The sequence below is a fragment of the Lathamus discolor genome, chromosome 2 (genome assembly GCF_037157495.1).
Source record: "Lathamus discolor isolate bLatDis1 chromosome 2, bLatDis1.hap1, whole genome shotgun sequence".
Taxonomy (NCBI): Eukaryota; Metazoa; Chordata; class Aves; order Psittaciformes; family Psittacidae; genus Lathamus; species Lathamus discolor.
Genome location: NC_088885.1, coordinates 113,902,324 through 113,924,282, shown reverse-complemented (window position 1 = coordinate 113,924,282; position 21,959 = coordinate 113,902,324). Strand labels below are relative to the sequence as shown.

Here is a 21,959-nt window from a genome sequence, read left to right as displayed (position 1 = left end):
AAAATACTGTCTTCAGCAGCAGTAACTGCCAGATTTTCATTTCACTCCACTCCTCAAGAAGAGTCAGACTGTGATTTGAGGGGGCTTAGTCATGATATGTATGTATATGCAAAATGTGCAGAAGACACTGAAAAAAACGAAACCTTTCCAAAACTTAAATATTGCTTACCAGCGTCATCCAGTTCAGGCTGAAGTTAGTGGAGTTTACATAGCACCCTGATTCCAGGGAGGTAACAGCACCAGGAAGGAGTAGTAAGGCAGAGTAGTATGTATGGACAAAACTCCAAGCCAACCCAAGGCCTGGCATTTAGTGCAGACAATGTTAAATTACAGCTATTGATCATATAATTTTTGTTTTTTTATGGACAACTAAACACTACATAATTCTTTGGCTTGATGCAATCACCATCCAACTCTTCACAACTGTGGCATATCCAATACCATCAGTCCTCTTTTGATCCTCAGGTACTTCTTCAGGTACTCTGTTGCAACTTATTAGACATTGACATGAGACCCAGATTTGAAAGGAATTCTTCATTAGTTCTGAGAAGCTCGTATGTGTTTACAGCTTACTGACTCATCTCCAGGTGGGATTACACATGCTTCTCTTCAGAAGCTTGGGACACGTTCAGGCAGAATCAAAGGGGACATGGCTGCTTTAATGGATGCAGAAACTAGCTATTACTTAGCAGTGGAGTGGGGCACTCCTGGCTTCCCAAGGGCATTTATTTGTAGAGGCAATCTGGTCATGATGACTCCAAATCTGTGTGAGGAGAGAATACAGAGAGATGTAAAGTGATGAGCGTGGGATGGAAGTGGAAGACTGCCAGAAGTGGAGCTGCAAAGAATGTATTTACAAAAGCTTCAGCACAAAGGAAAATGAGGGTTCTTCCTGGAAAAGGCAGATGCCTGGGAACAAATACTGATGGGTGTGTTTCAGAGTGAGGAATACTATTTTGGGAAACTGTGGTTCTGACTGGGGAGTTGTCTGATAACCAAAGCAATAGTGTGAGGAAAGGGTTTATATGATCACCAGAACATTGAGTAGGAAGCTGGTACACGTATTCTGTTTTTCAAATAACTACAGCTGCAGGTGAAATACAGTGTGTGGTTCTAATACCAATATTTCAAGCAGCATGTTAAAAATTAGAGGGTCAGTGAAGAATCGGAACATTTATTAAATGTTTGGGAACTATGTGTTTTAATGAAATACACAAGGACTTTGATTTAGTTAGCTTAATGAGGAAAAGCTTTGATTTAACAAAGGTAACTGGTTTGTAGTTCCAATACAGGGAACAGACATATGAAAAAGCAACTGTTCAGCTTATTGCTGAAAGAAGTAACAAGAGTGAATGCTTGGAAATTAGATAAGTTAGATAAATGCCTACTTATTACACAGACACTTTTAAGGAGAAGGGTAACCATCCACTGGAACAACTTAGTTCAGGTGACATTACACTCTCCATCACCAGTCATTTTTAAATAAAAATTGGATTATTTAGAAAAAGAGAAAAAAGTCTAGTTCAAGCAGCAACTACTTCAGCAGTGTTTTATAAGCAATAGTACATCAAAGGTCATCCTACAGACTTTTGTTCATTTAATCTAGGCTATTTAACATTTCCAATCTAACAACTTTAAGGTAAATCACAAGCATGCACAAAGAAAGTCTGACTGCAAATCCTGCAGCATTTTCAGTATTTGCTTGTTTTTCTCCAAAATCTATTCCTGCTGTGCAATAACTGCGGTGCAACGTAGATACTGCAGCACCATCAGACCGAAAGGTACCAACAGCACAAAGCTCAGAGCTGGATGCAAAGTCCTTCTGCAAATCAAAGTGAGTACTTGGGTGTTTAGCCCATGCTGTGCTCCCTGCTGCTGCCTGCAGCTCGGAACTGTGAACAGACGAGGTTACAGAAGCAGCTGACTGCACCCTTTCCAAAGTGGTTCAGAGAAAGGCCTAGGTGGAAAAAGTGCCTGTCCCTGACTTGTGAAGTAAGACTTTCCACAGAAGAACCTTATTCATTGGGAAAATGTGACTGTAACAAGACTGTCACTCTAAATCAAGCTTCCATGCCTGCCTCAAAAACATCCCCTTGCTCCAGACAAGTTCTTGGCCTTGTTAGGAAAATTACTAGGTAATACTCTTAAGACTGTGGTTTGATGAGGTCAAAATAAATGATTAAAATGGTCCCTTCTGACTTTGCAAAATACAAAGACCAGTGGATGTGATCCGTTCGCAGTGGAGAAAAAGCAAGAGATTTTATTTTAAAGCCAAAGAACTGAAGTCCTAGATTTTTTTTAGTTAGTTATTTTCAGAATCTGCACATGTACTGAATTGTGCTCCTTAACACAGAAACAGATCTGGGTCTGTGATTTGGGGAAAAAAGAAATAAAAAAATCCTTAATTTTAACTCCAAAATATTTCTGTTAAGACTCTTGGTGGGGGGGAATGGACAAACTTTCAAATGTGACAGGCACTCAGCAACTCACATAGATCCTAAGGTCAAAAATAGCAGAGTGGGGTTTATAAGGAGGAATGACGTAGATTTAGGGCTTTGACAAAGGAGCTCTTGCTCATCTTGCCGTAACGGTTGTTAACACCTTAATCCAAAGAACTGTCCTGCTCCTTGGCCTCAGCCACCATGATTTTTTAATCCACAGCCTGGTAGCTACCTGGGGGCACTGCTCAGCTGTTTAGCTCACACTGGTGATGAGCTTGAATTAACACTGTGGACTGCAAACTGGTGAAGGGAGGTACAACTATGTGCTTCCCTCAGCTCTGGGGATGTAGACCTCTTCGGAAGGGACAAGGTGGGCAGCTCTTAACAGTAGCAGACCACAGTGCCACAGGGAAAAAAAAGCCTTTTTGTTTGTTTTTTTGAAGACCTTAGGTTTGAACACAGCTCTGCCCAGAGACCAGGCTTTCTGCAGGACGTACCTAAGCACTGCGAGGATAAAACCTCAAGTCTCCAGGCTGCCAGAGGCTAACATAACCAATATTCTTCCATTATGAATAAATGTTTAGATTCCTAAAGTTCAGGTTAATGATCCAGTTATGCAAATTCAGATAGCATTCAGAGAGATATTTTGGGCTTGCATTACTGCAAAAAAGAAAGAAGACCTCCAAAATGTCACTTTGGAGAAGAATGGCATTTTGAAGTCTTACTAACGTAAAAATGATTCAAAAACTGGGAAGAGTTTTTTAATTAGAAGATTTTTCTGAAAGTATGTAAAATATTCCTGCCTGGCTACACTCTGTGTCAAATTTTCATGTGGACTGACTTTCTGCAGACATATTGTAAATGCTTTTAATAAGAACACTGCTATTATTAATCTGTCAATAAAAACAATTTTTCAGGTGTTTGAATACAATTTCCTAACTTTTTAAAAGCTCTAAACTTCTTGAATCCCTGGAAATAACCTGTAACATGTTTATTTTAATCTGCAATTTTGGGGAACATTGACTGATATAAAACTCAATTTTCGTAATTGAGTTTTCTCTCCTTGCAGCAGAAAAGGGTATCAACAGCATATCAACTATTTTGTCATACTGGGCCATATTACATTCTACCTTCATGTTTCCTATGCAAAACATAATCATCAGTATTATAATCCATAACAAAGGAGGGTATCTCTGAAGTATAACTACGTTTTATATTCACAACAGTTTCTTCATTGGAGGAAGCCGTATATTTCTGTTGTTTTGTGAGGAAATCTTAAAGCACTACTATTTTTTTCCCCCAATATTGTACCCAAGAGAGGCAGGTATTGCCTCAACCCTTTCCTTCAGCTTACCCTTTGATACTTCAGTCAGACTCAGCTCCTTCTCCATGCTGTTGCGGCCTTTTGAGGGGAGCAATGAACTCGTGAAAACAGAGTCTCTGCCACCTCTCTAGTGCTTAATACAACAGAAAGTATTTGGAACTCCAGGGCAGCTCCTCCAGTCTCCAAATAGGGGACATGGACTTGTTCTACGAAGATGGCTTGTTTGCAGAACTGTTGCAACACAGCAGTTGTTGGGGGAATAAGAGGTATATTAGACGTAGACAGATCTGTCAGGGGATATAGCTGTGAAACTCTTCTGAGCTATAACATTATAATTTTCAGATTTGTAACAATGCCAGGTTTTGGGCAACTTTAACAGCTATTGGAAAAGGCAAAACCTCAACATACAAACCATGCCCCTCCCACAGTTAAAGTCTGTGCTCCAGAGCCTAGTAAAATCCCTCAGTGAGATAGCACTAAGAATTTTGTAACAAAAACAAAATGACATATTTTCCTTGATCTCCTTCTTCAAAAAGAACAAAGGATTTTTCTCAAGTTTTCAAAAAGCACTTGGCTTGAAACAACCAACCAGCCCGGAGAATTCAGTCTTGTTCACTAAAAAAAGAAAATATTACACTAAATGAAAACAAGATTTGGGGATAGAAAATATTAGGCAAATCTAACTACAGGTGTTAAAAATTGTTTAATAATGAAAGTGGTAATCCACATGACAGCTCTATGCTGGTTTACTATTTATATTTATTATTCTATTTATGTATATTTATTTTACTATTTTTATTTTTTAATAAAAAATTAGATTTCTGGCTTCTGAATTTTTGCTACCTAGAAGTCAGGAGTAGTAAGGCTGATGTTCTGCAATTTACAGTGTTTCTTTATTGGTGTTACATACATATATTTTCAGAGAAGCCAAAAGGTTTATTCCTGCCAGTGAATTCTGGCTATGGATAAAGAGGGAGTACAGGACTCTGCTGACTGCATGAGTCAGAAAAAAGTGAGACTTTGATCCCAAAACAATAAAATGATTACTTGATTTTGCTGGAAAGCCAGTCAAGTAAAATTACTCTATAATACAAATATATAAAAATACTAGAAAAATATCTCTTCAAATAAGAGAATTATCAGAAAATTTAAAATAGTTAAAATTTACTGAAGCTACATTTTTAAGAAGCAAGTTATCTCTTGCTACTGGCCTATTCAATAGGAAGCAGTTCTATGAAACTGTAAAACTTTCTTCTGTGGTGATTAGAAATCATCATAAGCCCTTGTTACAAGTTGTCATCCTTTCAACCCTTTATCACATCATATGATTAAGGCCTTGCTGTTTTTTTTGTTTGTTGGTTGAAGATATCTGGCTGAATAGAGATGCTAAGCTGATCAGAAGGTCATCTTCTCTATCTTGATTTTCAATAGGAGCTCTGCAGGCCAAACAGCTTGCTGGCACTGGGCAATGATGCTGAATGAGATCCCTGGGAGAATGAATTAGAAGCACTAAGCTTGACTATGTTGATACCCAAATCATCACACCAAGGGTATAGACGTAAAGCAAATTATACAATATACAAATATATTGCATCACATCTGGATTACATATGCTCAGCTTCATCTCCATAGAGAAATCCTTCGCAAAAGTTGCTAGCAATTAACAGAAATATAACTGTGGTGACAGACAGGATTTAGCTCTCAGGAAAAGGAAAAAACCCTTTTCCAACAAATCATATATATGTATATACACATACATAGCAATAGAAAAAGATTGATGTTGCAGAGGGACTGTTAAAGCAAAACCAGAACTGCTCTGTACAACATTCTTCCATCCTAAACCATCTGATTTTCAAATTTGAGCAGAACAGCCCACTAACTGCTGCAGCTGTAGTTACCTTTCCACGCCTTGCATTTTTTTGATGTGAGAAACAGGCTGAAGAAATATGCAGAGCTATGCACATTAGGTAACGATAGTGCCAGAAAAGCCCATGAGGATAACTTAAGTTCTGTAAGAAATTACAAGATATAGTCAAGTAAATATTACTTACTGCTAAGACTGCCCTTCTTCCCCCCACTCCCCCTCAAAACAAAATCAAAGTTTTAATTATCACAATTCTTAAAATATTTAAGCTGTTTTGGCACCTGTGCCACTCACTTTTTCTTTCCCAGATACATAAAACTGCATTCTTCCTGGCAATCGTGATTATCTGTTTCCTAAAACAATCATTTTCATGCGTTGCCAGTGACTCAGAATCTTACAATTCAGAGAAATTTCCCTCACCCCAGGAATTTTATATATGTGAAATTGCTATATAGAATATACTGTGTTACAAGTATACTGTGTTAAAAAGTTGTATTTTTATTTTTGTTAGTGCTAGTTCCTCTTCTATATGTTAAAGGAATATCCCAAGGAATCTGCGTTAGCAGACAGGGTGTGCAGCCTTCATGTCATAGTAAGAAACAACCACTGCTTTTTCCACTATTGTGATAAAATTCAGTAATAAGCATTGAATGCCCTCAGAGCCTTTAATTAGGTGTTTCTTGGTTGGTTTTGTTTTGTTGTGTTAGCAGATAAATGTATTTCTTCATATGTAATGAAGAATACAAGGAAACAGGGTAAACTAGTATGCCTTTAGTACTATTGCTTGGTACATATATCCTTCCACCTTGTAAATACATAGACATACCAACAATGGTATGCTTGTGTGCAGTGTGACTCCATTTGCTGAGATCATGTGTATAAATGTTTGTCAGATCAAGGTCTAAACTGTCAGTAAGGTGCTTAATTTGTATAATTTGAATTGAGGAGAATAGTCATAGCAGTACCAGGCAAATTAAACATAAGGATAGACCCACAAGGGAAAAGGTCTTTTTTTCTTTTTTTTTTTTTTTCTCTAAAATATTTGAAGCCATGAGCAATCTAGTATGTTCCAAATTGAAAACATTAAGTTTTTACAGAATTTTCATGAACCCGAGAAACGAAAATTAATTTGGACAAGTTGAGAGGTTCAGCTCCATGACTAACATGGGAATTACCCTAATCCTCTCCTCAACTTAATCATGGAATTTTAACAAGGTTTCTCTGGAAGCCCTTGAGATCTCCTAGGTTGAACAAGAACTTATGTCCATTATTTTTATACTACTTAAAACACACTCATAAATGCAATCTGTAGCCGAGTTATGAGATAAACCCTTTGAGTTCTAAATCACTTGTTCAAATCTTGGCCAGGAATTGACACTGTTCGCTGTCTTTTGCATGATACACATGAAAAGGGTTGGCAATCTCAGTCTAGTAGCAGTTCTACCACTGAATCTCCACCTATGCCTACTTAATGCTAGAATATTTCTGGGGGGAAATAAAAGAAAAAATAAAAAATGCATGCTGTTTTCTTGGGCTTAAGCTACAGATGAATAGCATAAGCCCTGAGGAATCATCCATGTCTGGAAGCAATGTATAAGTTTCTCCTCTGCTCTCCCACACATATGCCTCTCACCCACAACAAGATGCAGTGCAAATTATACCTTAAAAGGTATAACCCACCCCTGCTCTCTTAGCTCTTCTTTATCACAGTACCTGGAACTAGGAAACTCTGTAAGCTGGAGGAAACTTTTAGTTACAACCATGTAAACAAGGGAAGCCAACTGCTTGACAGAACCTTGTTCAAAGCTAAAAGACTCAGTAAAATCATGTTGGCAAGAGCAATTTTTCTGCCAGTGTTACTATTTCTGCTAAGTAAATTTAAAGGCAGCAGCAGAACTATAAGAAGCATCAGCCAGAGCTCAGATCTGGTAACCTTCCAGATATGCTGCAGAGCCTTTTATTTTTTTTTCAGGCCTTTAGGGATGGATGAGTTGAGGGATATGAGGAGCCAGGCCCATTTAGATGATAGGTAATTACTCTCATTGGACAGTTGGCTTATGGAGTTGTTTATATTGTGTGCTTCACATTTTGCAGAACACTTGTAAGAGTGAATAAATACTGCAGTATGATCATTAGTAAATTTTAATATTATGTCTGCCTACCTGAAAATGCAAACAGGAATCTTTTACTCAGGGAAAGTCACCATTTCATAAGCAAATCCACACAAAGGCATTAGAATTGCTAAAGAGACTGAACACATGCTCTGTCAGGTGCAAACTCTTCCTTGTAACAGGATATAAACATCAGCTGTGCCCTTCTTACTTTCCCTCAGTCTGTTTTTTTTTTCCTCGTAGGCTAAATTTTAATCCTGAAACTCATTAACATACCTTGTTTCCCTCATTGATTGTTCTTCACAACTGGCTTCAGTACAGTTTCATAGGCTTCAACTTTAAAGCAGGCGTGGGAAGGGAGGGGGGGGATGCGTGTGTGTGTGTGGGGGGGCTGTTTTTCTAGCTGGGGCTGCCTGTCCTCGGCTGGGTCTCATCTGGCTGTTAAGGCTTGCAGGAGGTGCTCACCCTGCTCGCGGCCTGTTCTGACCTGGCCCACGGAGGCGGTGGGATGCACGATCCTGATCCTGGTGGTCGGGCATCTCCGCCGCCGCTACTTGCTCTCCCCCGACTTGAACAAACAGCTGCATCGCAGCTCGTAAGCGACCAGTATTTTCAATTTCGAAGCTAATGAAATCAGCATCGTGTGAACAAGTACTTACCCCACCTTTCCCAGATAAAATATTAAAGCAAATCCACTGTTTCCTTTCAAAACACGAGCATGGCGTTTTGCATTATTTTCTTAAGCAGGGAAAAAAAAAAAAAAAAAAAACCACGGTATTTTTCTTGCACGTTCAAATGTAAAATAAGATGCTTTAAAATAATAATGCACCGTTTTGAATCAACATTTCATGAGATTATCTAGGGGCCAATGGCTACAAATTTTTTGCTTTACTATGTCCCAGGATGGGAGCTCTGAGGTGTGGACACAAAAACAACTTCACCAAATGACTTGTGGGCGAGAGAAAATATTTGCCAGCTCTGCAAATGACCCAGCACTGATACTTGCTTCTGTAACTGTTCTGCTCAGCAGCACTCCCCAGTTTCGTTAGAGCGCGCTGAGATGTTTTGGACCCATGGACCGCAGCCCCAGCCAAGCTGCTGAAAACATTTGCGGATAAAATTCAGCAGGTAGCTTGGAAAAAAAACGGACGGGGGAATAAAAACTGAAGGGCTGTGGGAGTTACCCCGCTAAGCAGTAACAGCTGAGCGAAACTTTGCCGAGCCGCCAGCACCGGAGTGCTGTGCAGGGGGACCCCGCAGCCCCCGGTCTGGCACCGCCGACCCCCCCCCGCAGCTTCTCGTTGCACCGGCTGGCCCCTACCGAGCACAGTGGGGAAGGGGCAATCCCTCTGTCCTTCATTCCATCCCTCCCCAGCAAGTTCTCTCCTTGGACCCCAAACAATTGCTTCACACCAAGTTGGTGGGTTGGAATTTGGAATTTATCCCCCAGAGCCGGCTCTCAGGGAAGCCAGCAGGGACACTACGATTCGCGGGCAGCACCGATCCCCAGCGCTCGCTGTGCCGATCCCTTCCCATTGGCCGTGCGGCCGGCAGGGAGCGACGGGAGGCGGAGGGGGAGCTGCCAGCAGCAGGCAGGCAGGCAGGCACCGTGCGAGCGCGTACACTAGGCGCACGGCAGGCAGAGGCTGCTGGGGTATTGTTATCATTGTGCTTCAGCGGAGGGTTTTGCCTGCAGGGGGAGGGGTGGAGGGAGGAGAAGAAAGAGGGAGAGAGAAAGTGCGGGGCGAGCATGCAGCAGGGCTGGGGCCGGCGCAGCGGCGGTGTTGGCGTGCCCGGGCTGAGGCGCTGAAAGGAGCCGCCTGCCCGAGCTCGCTGGGGGGCACCGGCGGGAGGAGAGAGGCGGGCACTGATTCACTCGTGGGGAAGGCAGAGAGCTGAGGGAAGCCGCCGCACCGGCCTCGCAGCAGAAGCAGCGACTACTTCTTTCTTATCTCCCAGCCTTTTGTTCATCCATCCTCCTCCTCTTCCCTGCCCACTCTCTGCACCGCGGAGGGGGCTCGGCAGAGAGAAAAGCAGCCTGACCCAGGGCCGACTTTCACCCATCCTCCGCTCCTCGCTCTCTCCGTCTCTCTCTTCCCCCGCTGCATCGCTGCCCATGAGCTAGAGCGGCAGCCGGCTCCGGCAGGCGGGGCACACGCCGTCCGCAGCTCCCGGCAGCTGCCGCTGCCCGACCCTCTCCGCTGCTCCCCTCGCCCCGCTCCGCGGGCTCTAGCCGCGCTCCGGAACTGCTGGGGGCCGCCCTGCCGCCGCCCCTCCTCGTCTCCATGTGCCGGGTAGCGGGAACGCCGCCGCGGATCCTGCCGCCGCTGGCGCTGATGCTGCTGGCGGCCCTACAGCAGGTAAGCACCGCCGGCGGGGAGCGGGGCCGGGCTGCGTCTCTTTGTTCCCTTGCGGGCACCGATGCCCGGGGAAGGCGGGAGAGCCGGGGGGAGAGGGGAGTGTAGAAGGGGGCTCCGCCGCCGAGGTGGGGATCTCGGGGAGGGGGTCCGGGAAGGCGGCAGCCTTCCCGACCCCTGCAGCCGGTGTGGCTTGTGACCGCTCGCTCGGAGCCACCTGCTCGGGGGCAGCCCCGGCGCGGGAGCCGCTCTCGGGGCCGGCTGAAGGAGACAGGGGGTCCCCGGGGCGGGAGGGGTGGCAGCGGTGTCGCCGCTGCTGAGGAAACGCTGGTTTCCGCCTCGTTCCTGGGAGAGCAGGTGCCGGAGGACGAGAGGAGACGGGGGGGGGGTGTGTGTGTGTGCTGTCCGGTATCCGCTCGGCCGGCAGGAGGATGGGATCTCGGCCCCGGAGTGAGCGCGAGGACAAAGTAACGGAGTAGTGGAACGGGGTGGACATCGCTCCTCCCGACGTGGAGAGGAGTCCCGGAGCTGCCGGGCAGGAGCAGCAGCCGCCGCGCCCCGCTTGAAGCGGCTGGGGCCCTGCGTACTGCGCCGCGCCTGCTCCCGTGCCCGTTAATCCTTTCCCAGGAAGAATTTAATCAGCCTCCGCCTGGGCGCCGGGCTTCCCCACCCCCTCTCGTTAACGGGAATTTCCACTGGGACGGTCTCAGGCTCCGAAGTGTTTAATTTATTGTTATCAAAGTCCTGCTGCTGCCTCCCCCCGGCGGGCTCCCCGCCTGCTCCAAGCGGAGGGGGTCCCGGGCGCGCAGTCTCGGGACGCGGGGCACCACTGGGCACCGGCTTCCGAGGTGGCCCGGTCTGTCGGGGAAAAGGGGGCTGTCTCTTTTCGTGCAGAAAGTAGGGGTTTGCCGGCCAGAGCCGCTGCGAGGGGCCGCGGGGGAGAGATGGGACTGACGGGACCTCGCGGGGGGAGTACGGGGAGACGACAAAATGGATCCGGGTTGGGGCAGCGAGGGCAGTGCCCGCCGGGCGGTGGTTGGGCTGGGCTCCCCTCGAGTGGTGCGGGGAGTCCGGAGCAGGCTCGGAGCCGAGGGAACCCCCAGCGGAGGCCGGGGGTAGGTGGGTAAGGTGGCGGCGGGTTCCTCTGCCGCTTTGTGCTCGCTGAGCTCGTATGCAGCGCGGCGCCGGGGGTGGAGAAGGCGGTAAGTCTGAGGGACAGATGGCGCAGATCATCGCCTCTTAATGGTATTTACGGTTGGGGCATTTCTGGCGGGCCGGGGGAGCGGGTCGAGGCGAGGCCGGCGGCGGGGACGGGGTGCTAGGGAGGCCCCGGCGCCCTCCCGCCGGAGCGGCTGGCGCAGGGCAGGGGGAGGCGGCGGGCGGCAGCCACTGTCCATGGTGCAGCCACCCGCTCCTCCGCGGCGGGGACAGGAGGTGCCCCCTCTTCCTCCCGTCGCCTCTTCCGCCGCTTCTGTCAGTCCCCGTCCTCTCACGGGGTCCCCGGTCGATCGAGCCCTCTCTCCCCGCAGTGTCTGAGCCACTCGTAGGGCATGAGGCTTGCACCAGGCGAGCGAGGTGCTGAAGTGCTGCTCCACGGCAGCCGCGGATTTTGCCTTGAGTCTTAGGAGGACACGGGGCTGGCTGGCGTGACATGGAGTGTCCGGTTGGGCATGAGCGAATTCATGTGAAAGCGGCCACCCTCCTGCTCAGAAACTTGTGGTGTGCCACTTACAGGCTGCTGTTGTCTTGGGGTTGCTTTGGGGTGGGTTTGTTTGGGTTTTTTTCTTCTTTCTTTTGGTTTTTTTTCCCCCAGTTTCTGTACTGGTTAATTTTCACTTGGGTTTGTTTCCCCCCCACCCCCTCTTCCCCCCTCTTTTCTAAATGCTAGTGTATCAGCAGATCTACACTTGAAGCTTTTCTTTCTCTCCCCCACCCCCCAAGTCCTTACGTTGTTTATTGTACGTCCTTCAAGTCCTGTTTAGTCTTCTGATCTCAATAAATCTTTAAAGCACAAATTCTTCAGTAAGCTTTCTTGTTTGTTTGTTTTTTTTTTTTCTTCCCTTCCACCCCTCCCTACCCAGAGCATGTTTAAAATTGAAGCACAAGCTATGAATTAAGGACAGGAACTAGCCATATTGCTTTTATGCATCACTCTGTGTCACTGGCACGTTACGGTTGGGGAATCCAATTTCCCCCTTGTTTGGGTATCCATTAAATCAGGTTAGGGTTGATTTTTAATAGTGTGTAACAAAATTGGAACTTGGGTATGAAATCAGATTTATGGACCTGCATCTGTACAACACTTTCATTTTAAAAGCCTTTTGCCCCCCCCCCCCCCTTCCCTTTCTTCTTTCATGCGTACTGCAAAGAACCTTCACAAGCTTGGTGCAGTGCTAACTTTTCTTTTTCCCTGTCATCATGCCTACTGCTTTTGGTTTGTAGGAGGTTTTCTGTATTGGGTTCTTTTGAAATGCTGAACCTTTTTACTTAGTTTTCGTTCTCTGCAACATCATAAAGGAGCTATCTACCTTTATTTTCTGGAGTTGCTGATCACTTTGTTATTCACCAGTGATGTAGGAAAGCTGTCTTGGAATTACTTGGAAGATCATAACTGGAAGCAGGTTTTAAGGCAGATCTGTAGGAGCTGTTTAGGTACAGGAAATAGGGCTTTAGATTTTTGCCAGTATGTAACCTGCATAAGGCTTAAGCGAATGAAAACTGCGCTTTATTTTGCTGGTTAACAAATCGGTGTGAGTCTAGAAGTATGTGAAAAAACCTGACAGAAGAGAGGATGAAAGGAGCCAGGCTTGCTTCTCTGGCCAAAACAACAGTTACAGATTTTGGAACTGGGATGACAACAGGGTTAAAAAAGGAATGGCAAAGCTACAGGAATGAAACTGCTGTTAGTTAGAAATGAACTGAAAAGAGAAATAGAAATGAAGTGCTCAAAAAGGGAGTAAATCTATTTTTTTTAATGTGTAAGGTGATTGGAACACTCTGTGGATGTTGACCATTTTAAAATCAGAAACAAGTAAACAGTAAAGCGGTTTTGGAGCCTTTTGTGCCTAGGTGACTGATTTGAATTTGAATTACGATGACAGAGGATGTAAGTTATTACCCTCTGCAGGCAGTTTTGGTCTTATTCCAGGTCTTAGCAAATCTATCCAGGTGATAAAGCTACTACCCTAAATGACACTCCTGTTAAGCTGCCTCTGCTCAGAATCCAGCAGTGGCATTTCCTGCCAGCTGCCCCCTCTAGTAATCACCCCCAGAGATAGTCACTGGCAGAATTGGGGTGAATCATATAAACATGGTTTTGTGCAGAAGTGGCAGCGAGATCTCCTGTTGTGGGTGCGACTTCTGTCTTGTACACCTGTGTCTTAGACTATTACTAAAAAAAAAATTAATTAGTCTCTTTTAAGTAATACAGTAAATACATGATTGTGTAAGCACAAAAAATGAGATTTAGAGTATCTCTTTTTTTAACAAATTGGACTCCATCATCAACTCCTTTCAATGAATTTAATGCATTTTATAGCACATCGTATAAGCCCCAGAACAGGACAGTTATGTGAGTGCCTCAGCCTCCTTGGATGTAGGTCTTTATACTCTGGCTTTGCTTTGTCTTCAAGGAATATATCTGAAAAGTTAAATGTGGTGGGATATTGCAGCAGAGATCTCTCTAATCCGTGTCTGGCTGGTCTGAGTGATACTGATACCACTGATGCATCCTCAAGATTCAGATAATTGCAGAACTAAAGAAAAAAACCTAGAAGTATCTCTTTAGTTATTAAAGTGGGTATTTTATATAAATATTTGTTTTGAAAATATTTTTAACTGCTTTTTATGCCTATTTTAGGACAGATAAGGTGAAAAATGAATTTTTGAAAATTAAGTCATTGATTGACAAAACAGGAGATAATTTTGTGTTTTAAACAAGTTCCGATTATCTGAGCAGATACTGTAACAAGCCCAGAAATGTATATACTGCTTATATAACGAGGTATATGTTCTGATGTATTGCCAATTTACATATTTTTAATAAACACTGTTTTCTAGAAAGCCTTCTGCTGTGCTCTCTCTTTGTGCATAGTACTGCTTCCTAGGTATGCAGCTTAATATTCTAGAAAGATTATAGTTTTTATGATACCAGTTTTTAAAATATTGCCCCAAATGATTGTATTTTTTAACTACATCTAGTCAAGAGTGCATAATTCAAAAACCTCCCCTCTATTAGTTTTATTTCTGCTCCCAAAAATTGGAGGAGCTCCCAGAAACATCACTGTCCTGTCATGTTCCGTCTCAATTTAGTTTCAGTGACACTTGTATGTCAATAATTTTTATTTATTAGTTTTTTTAAAGTAACTGAAGGCTGTAATGCATAAGACAGTTTAATTGTGATGGAAGTGCATGTATATATTTAAAAATAGCTTGAGGAAGCTGTGAGTAAAGTTGTTTTTACTCAACACAGACAGTCTTGTGTGAGGGACTTTTTGTCATGTGGAAAGGAACAGGAATCATTGAATAGCTTTTCTTGCCTGAGTAAGAGGATCATTTACCAGTTAAACTCTCTGTCTCTCACTGAAAATGCTTTTTAGGTTAACCAAAAAAGAAAAAAAAAAAAAGTTTAGAAAATTTGCAGTAGTTTCAGTAGTTCACCAGCGCTCCCATTAGGATGAGAATTTGATTTATTTCAAACAATGTACGCGTACAAAGCATGAGTCTGTTCCCCAAAGGCTATGCAACCTGTAATGTTCCATGGCATTTTTAGTTTAAATTGCTTCTTGTTATAAAGCACAGCAGGAGCCTGTAGTGTCCTTACTGAATAGATTGTGTGCTTCCACTAACCCAGTAGCACTAGTTGTGCATAAGATGCAGTGAAACATACCAGGAGTGAAGAGTGATGAAAGCAGAAGGAATATGTAACGTCTTTTGCAGTAGCAATAGTAATTAGAACAGCACTTCTCCTCACCTATCGTCAAACTAAGACTCTCTGGTTGGCCAAGCATACGTAGGTGTGAGTCATGGTAGGAGGAAAGGTGTTGTATTTTACTGCAGGATGAGTTTAGGGAGGATTTGTGTTTTGCTAAAGCATGTTTGTAGTTTGTAAGTGATCTGAGGTGGATCTTTTTCACCTGAGTGTTGGACTGTGCTGCCGTTCACCTTGAGAGGTGTATCTCTCTGCGTGATTCATCATTTGATTTGATACTGCAGTTCTCACTGAAAGACCATGGGAGCACTGTCTGAATAAAGAGGGAAAAATAGGATGTCTTATTTTTAAATGGCTTATGAAGACAGATGTGGGATCAGTGGCTTCCAAGATGGAAGGTATATCACTGCTAAATCTTTTCAACATGTCACTTAAACTATTTGGCTTTAGTCAGTATTTGTGTATTTAATTAAATACAGTGTTTCCAAAAGGCGCATTTATCCTCTAGGCACTCCTTGACATATTTAAAATATGTATTTTTTACCAACAGAGTCCTCTAGGGACTCCTACATTCCTTATAATTAGCATATAATTATCACCCAGCAGCTGAAGACATAGTTAAAATTTTGTGATCCCCCAAGAGTTCTTCTAGATAGGCCTTGCGAGGCCTTGGAAAGTGCAGCATCCTCCTGTACACAACAGTTTTCCTGGGCAGAGATGTTCAGTGTGTGGGTGAATTTGAAGGCTGTAGGTGTGGGTGCCCCATCCCTGGAAGTGTGCAAGGCCAGGTTGGATGGAGCTTGGAGCAACCAGGTCTGGTGGAAGGTGTCCCTGCCTATGGCACGGGGGTTCAAAGTGGATGATCTTTAAGGTCCCTTCCAACCTAAACCACTCTTTGATTCTATTATAAAATCAGAGAGGTCATTTATTCTCTTAGAGAAATGAGAATGTATTGTCAAACATAAGGATGATTTGTTTGGGTTGGTTTTGTTTGGGTTTTTTTGTTGTTTTTTTTTTTAATATTAAAAAATGTGACTTGCAGAAATTCTATTTGGTTTTGTTACTGCAGTTGAAATCTTAAGATGTCCTTCTCTGATGAGAGCTGTGGCTTGTCTGGAGAACCATGTGTCTTGGGAGATGCAGCAATTGCTGTTCTTCTGACTGGGGGAAGAGAATAGTCCAACCTGGGCTCTGGCTTTGTGCTACATGGAGTATGCCAAATTAAGTGTCAACGTGTTTAATAAGGCAAATGAATGTTGTCTCTTAGTTGGGGTTAGGAGAAAAGGGTACGAATATGATTCGTGAAACTCTCATCTAAAAAGCTGTGGTGATGAACCAGTGGTGGTTCAAGGCAACTCATTTTAAACTGGGTGGTACCATGAAAATCGCAGGTCCTGTTATTTGGGGAGAGTGAGAGCTTTAAGTGTTGGCTTAAGAAGCTGGATTTTCTGATCTAAAATATCCTGGTTCATGAAGTAGAGCACTAATTAGAAGTGAAGATGGCACAGCGAGAGCCCTTTCTAGTGTAACTGAATGACCTCTGGGAGGATGTAGCCTGGTACCCAGTTTGGAAGCTTTTGGCTTCCAGAATTATTTGAATGAAAGGCATTTTTCTTTTTTTTTCCAGTTGCAGCCTATGGTTGAAAACAAATTGTACTTGACTGCATTTACTGAAATACTGAGTGCCATGAGAGTATAAACTGTTGCAGCTCTTTGCAGCAAGTCAGATTAAGAAAGAATTGCTGAATGTTTTCAAGTTTATCAGCTAAAGCATTTTGGAGATGTGTGTTATCCTGCAGAGTAATTTTTTTGTAAGCTTTATGGTAGTAAGTAGATACCCATGATAAAAGAAGACCCACCTTACATAGAATATCCCACTATGTTGGATGACGTATGTGTACAAAACTAAAAATAGATAGAATGTTCCCTGGGATACCCAAGTTGTAAATGAGTATTGGGTAACATCTTGGCCTTTAAATTAATGAAGAAACACCCAGTCTTTAAACACAGTCACTAATGTTTTTATGATCTGTTCTTAAGCTGAATATTACTGTCATAGTTGCAAATTAATGTTGGTTATTAGGGAGGGAGATCTCAAATACCCCATCCTGCTCTGTCATACATATAATTATGTCAGATGTTGTTTTGAGCTTCACACAATAATGCCCTGTGAATTGGTTGAACTTGGCAACCAGCAGCTGTACTATGTCCAATTATAACTGTATAGTATGACATTTTCTCTCATGCATACCCCTCTATTTCTCATTTTACTACCTAGTTTTATTTTCCTATAGGAATAAGCTACAATGAGTGTAAAAGCAAGCAGTCTTTCAGAAACAACTTTCCTTACATTTTATACAATTGCTATTAGGAAATCTAATGTTGAAGTACCTGCAGATACAGACAGTGGAAGAGCAGAGACTTTGATATTTCAGATTAATAGCTGCTAGTGAACTCCAGTGGTGTACAGTATATTCAGAGAGAAAAATATCAGCCCTGTTTGAAAGCTGTCTTCAGGAGCCCAATTCTGCAAATTTAGAATGCGTGTTGTGATAAAAAATTGCTTCTACAGTCATGTGGTGAGCTTGCATTTTTAAACAGATGTTTCTTTACAGAACCACATTCTAAATATGGCTACTTTTTAGAGAGTATGGGAATTGGGAAAAGGTATTAGTCTAGAACTGTCAACACTAGTGAAGCAATCCTCTCTGGTTTTATTCTTGTTTTAATTTATGATCTTTTCACATGTGTGAGGCCCATGTTGTTGGAAGATGCTAACTAGTGCTGTTTAGAAAAAGATGTAACCAAGAATCCCTTAGAAGTGTGGAGTTGAGATTTTCAACAGGTCATTGGTTGGTTTTTCAAATTGAGCTGGAATACAACCTTGAAATTAAACCACAGGTTTCTAGATACTCAGATATCTAGATAAGAAATTAAAGTAACTGAGGAGCATGTATGAAAACTGCAGGCTTAACTGCCATAAGTGTATCAAAATGGCCAATTCTTCTAATTGATTGAATAATAACTTTGACAGAGGACTTGTAATTTACATCGTGTTGCTTTTGTACTTGCAGTTTGCCTATTGCATTTAAGATGAGATCTACAGTACTGAGTTTATATGCATGGTCTGACACCATATTTGACTTGGTGTTAGCTCTTTAGCTCTGGAGATAGTAATGCTGGTAACTCATTTTGCAGTTAAAAATGAGTGAATAAGCCATAAAGGATGAGGAAAGTAGAACAGTTTTTCAGTAGTAACCCGATTTTGCTTTAGCGAAGTTGGTTAGTACTTGAGAGGAGAATGTTCCACGTGCTGAGCTTGTTCAACACTTTGCAACTCCATTGAATATGTTTTATATGGGTACAAGCTGAAGTAATTGCTTTCCATCTTAAAAGATAAGGTATTTTTAAGTAGTGGCTTTGTGTAGATGAATGTACGACTAATATTATCTTAGCTTTGAAATAGTCTCGTACCAATCACACAAAATCCTGTAAATTACAGTAATGTTCCCCATAATCTTCACTGGCTTTCCTGTTTTTCCCCAGATAAGGGGATAAAAATGTTTCAGCATCCTCTTCTGCTTTTAGTTATAATGGTTTAAGTCTTGCAGTACTCCTAGGCTGAACTTGATATGACCCAGTGTGTCTGAAGCTACAGCTTCTACTTAATTCAAAATGCTTAACATAGGGCGATTAAGAATTGCTGAAAATCTGAATTCTTCTTTTCCTTGTGTTTTTATTCTCAAACAATCTTTACAAAGGGCTGTTTTTGGAGAGCAGAGTACAGTCTTTTGTTTCCGGATAAAATTGATGGCTGCAAGTGAAAGAATAAAGAAGGCTCTCTATTCATGTCCCCCAGCCTTTGTTTCAGTGGGCATTGTTTCAGTTTATAAGAGCTGTTTAGTACATATAGATTGCTAGAAAGGCTGAAAGATTCCCAGGCGCATCAGCTCAGACTTGTTAAAAATCCAGCTATCTGCTCAGCTGCCCACCCAGGACCTTTTTGTTTCAAGGATACCATGAAAAGCTTTTTTTCTTTTTTTGCTTTCCATCACATTTTCTTTGAGGTCACCTTTTGTACAGTAGTTTAAATGAGTCTTACTGTTTTTCTTTCTAATTATGGAAACCTTACCAAACCTATGGTTTGAGTTCTAAAGCTGAGGAAACTGGCAGTTGGAATCATAATTATTTTTGATGTTGCCATCTTTTTATCTTAAAAACTCAACAAGTGGTCTGTTGGGGCTTAGCTACAGATCCAAATTCCAAGTAATGTAGTCACATGGTAGCTTAAACTGTTATTTTATGTTTGCTTTCTCTTTAGGATCCCCATATAAATATTTTAAAGTACATAAGTAATTGCACAAAAGTGAGATACAGGTGTAGTATTTAAGTCACAGTTAAATCCATACCACAGTTTAAGTTAACCTGATATTTGATAGTTACAAGTTCTCTTACCCGCTGCTTACCTGGATAGTGAATTGAGAGTTAGGTAGTAAATTCTTTTTCGGTAGTGTCCATGTTGAGCTGCTTAGTAAAGACCATGTTGGTGCAATACAGTGTGCTATAAATGCCTCCTTATGTTAGTGATAAAGTTATTCTAATAGGGGTTGGCATGCTGAGCTTGGCCATGTGTGTCAGTGGAGAGATTACACTTCTGCTGCCTGATCCCTCTTCCCTGAGGGAGCCCTTCTGGTTTGACATGCTTCTGTCCCACCTCTGTTCTAATGCTCTCTTTCCCTGAGATTACTATGGTAAACGTGCACCATCATCTCCTCTTTCTCCATCCCTTTTTTCTTTTTTTTTTTTTCTGGTAGTGTTTCTTTGCCAAGTGTATGCAGACGTGCTTACGTGGCCTTGAGTGGGTCTACTTGATGGAAGCCCATCTGGGAAAGTAAAAAGGAAAATCTAATTTAAGTCTTGATCAGATTTAGGTATGACATAGCAGCATAGTTGCTCATGCTGTCAAGGGCCATATACTACATCTGGGTATGCACATGGATAAGCCTTTGCTTGTCATGTAGGTGTGTTTGAGATGCTGTGAGGGCTCTCACAGTTTCTCAGAAATATCTCAGCCCAGGCTGGCGTGGGAGCTGGCCTCTCCGCCTTGTGCATCATGAAAGGAGTTCTGCCATGTATGGTCAGTTAGCCACATGTAAGGTGGGCTGTTGTCTTGTGTGGCGCTAAAATGAGACAAAAGCAACTTACTGCAAAGAAATCTTAGTCCTTCGCCACAGAAAATTGGATGATTTCTTTAATATTTTTTTTTTTCCAGCTAGGTGACAAACTGTCCTAGAAAAGAGCTTCTCTATCAGAATTATCTTCTGAACATGGAGCATTACAGAACAAACAAGTTTCAAAATTCTGTAGTGTATTTCTCAATAGAAAGGCATTTATGAAACTCTTTGAAAAAGTGATTCGAGGGGAAACTTTCTTAACTAGTGAGAGAACAAAGTTTCAGTGGCTCTGTTCTTCCATTGTGCAAATTTAATAATGAGCTGGTCTCCTTTTAACTTAATGTCCCTTTGAAATAGAAGGAGATTGCATTGGAAACATTTGGCTTTATATGGTATCTGTTTGAATGCTAGTGCAAATAAAAGTTCTGTTACTGCAAGTGTAGCATTTTATCTTAGTTTACTTGTGCTGGTGCAGGCTCACATAGAAAAAACTCTAAATAAAGTGTTTTAAATCAGTGGTTGAAGTTGTTCCTCTCAAGTAATCTGACTGAAAAAGTTGGCGGTCGGTTTTTGTGCAACATTTATTTCCAGAGAAAAGAATGTTTTTGTTCCCCTTATGATTCCCCTTCAGCCACGATGGCTGGTTTTGTGGAAATGTTCAGTTGTCAGAAGAATTAAGATTGTGTATTATTTAGATCTTACTAGACAAGTGGGATTTGTTCCTTCCATTCCAGTTATCAGAAAGATTAACCCTTTGCCCCCGTGGTCCTAATTGCAGTCATTCAGAAACAAAGATGCTGCTTGTACAAGGCAGGAGCAAAATGGAGTATATGCCAACTGGAATGTTTCTCTGGTGAATGAGGGTTGTGAGTATTACATAAATTTCATCTTGCATTTCAGGCACCGATAAAAGCAACCTGTGAAGATATGTCATGCAAGACTGGATTTCCTGAAGATGTTCACAGTGCAGTGGTGTCAAGAAGTGTACATGGAGGACAGCCTCTTCTGAATGGTATGATTAGAAAAACAAGCTTTGATATTGTTTTTTTTTTTATTTTTCTTTAGTTTTCTCTAGTTGTAACCCTAAATCGCTCTGGAGCACATTTTCAGCTTCAAATAGGGCACACACTCTTGCAGGAAAGAACATCAGCTGCTCTGTGATTATTTTTTGATTGCTGTCATAGGACTTGGAAAATCTGTTGGCATTAGTGGTAGCACGTGCACCTCTGTTGACTGTAATCTGTAAATACTGAGTAATACGAACCTTCCCATGATTGTCCACTAACTCTCAGCCCAGCATTCACACTGCTGTTTCTTCTTCCCGCTGACAATCGTATGTCATCAGTCTAAACTTAGAGCCCATGTATGAATGATGAGGATGTAAAGAAAATCTCTGTTCTGCTTTAAGTCTCCCATATAAGTGCTGCGCTTACACCTAGTACTGGCGCTCATATTAATGCAGAGATAGCTTCCTTACTACTTTTTCCTGGCAACCTGAGGAGAAACACCTGTGGTAAGTAAGACACAGGACAGGCAGCAACATTAGAGAGTGGATGCCTGTGAGCCCTTGGTTGATGACCTCAACGCTGGCCTCTGCAAGGAACCGTGCCAGGAGAGGCAGGGCAGCGCACTGCTCTCTCACCCTGGCACTTACCTGCATCTGAATGGCACGGTGCCCAGGATGAGGATGAGCCGCTCCCAAGCTCACGGTGTGTTTGGCAAGTGCAAACCTTGCCGTCATGAGGGATGCACTGCAGT

At 42.7% G+C, this 21,959-nt stretch overlaps 1 protein-coding gene across 2 annotated transcripts in view; it reads left to right on the top strand.

Annotated features, from left to right (window-relative positions):
* The first annotated feature begins 9,449 nt into the window (after window positions 1-9,449).
* Window positions 9,450-21,959, top strand: part of CDH2 (cadherin 2) — a 117,701-nt gene continuing 105,191 nt past the window's right edge. Inside the window, exons 1-2 of one of the 2 annotated variants that reach the window (XM_065668172.1) lie at window positions 9,450-10,100; window positions 21,102-21,213. In XM_065668172.1, the coding sequence (XP_065524244.1) occupies window positions 10,026-10,100; window positions 21,102-21,213 (187 nt within the window). In that variant the 5' untranslated portion in view covers window positions 9,450-10,025. Of the gene's footprint in view, window positions 10,101-11,164; window positions 11,300-21,101; window positions 21,214-21,959 lie in introns of those variants that run through there. The other variant, XM_065668173.1, reaches the window with a different exon arrangement.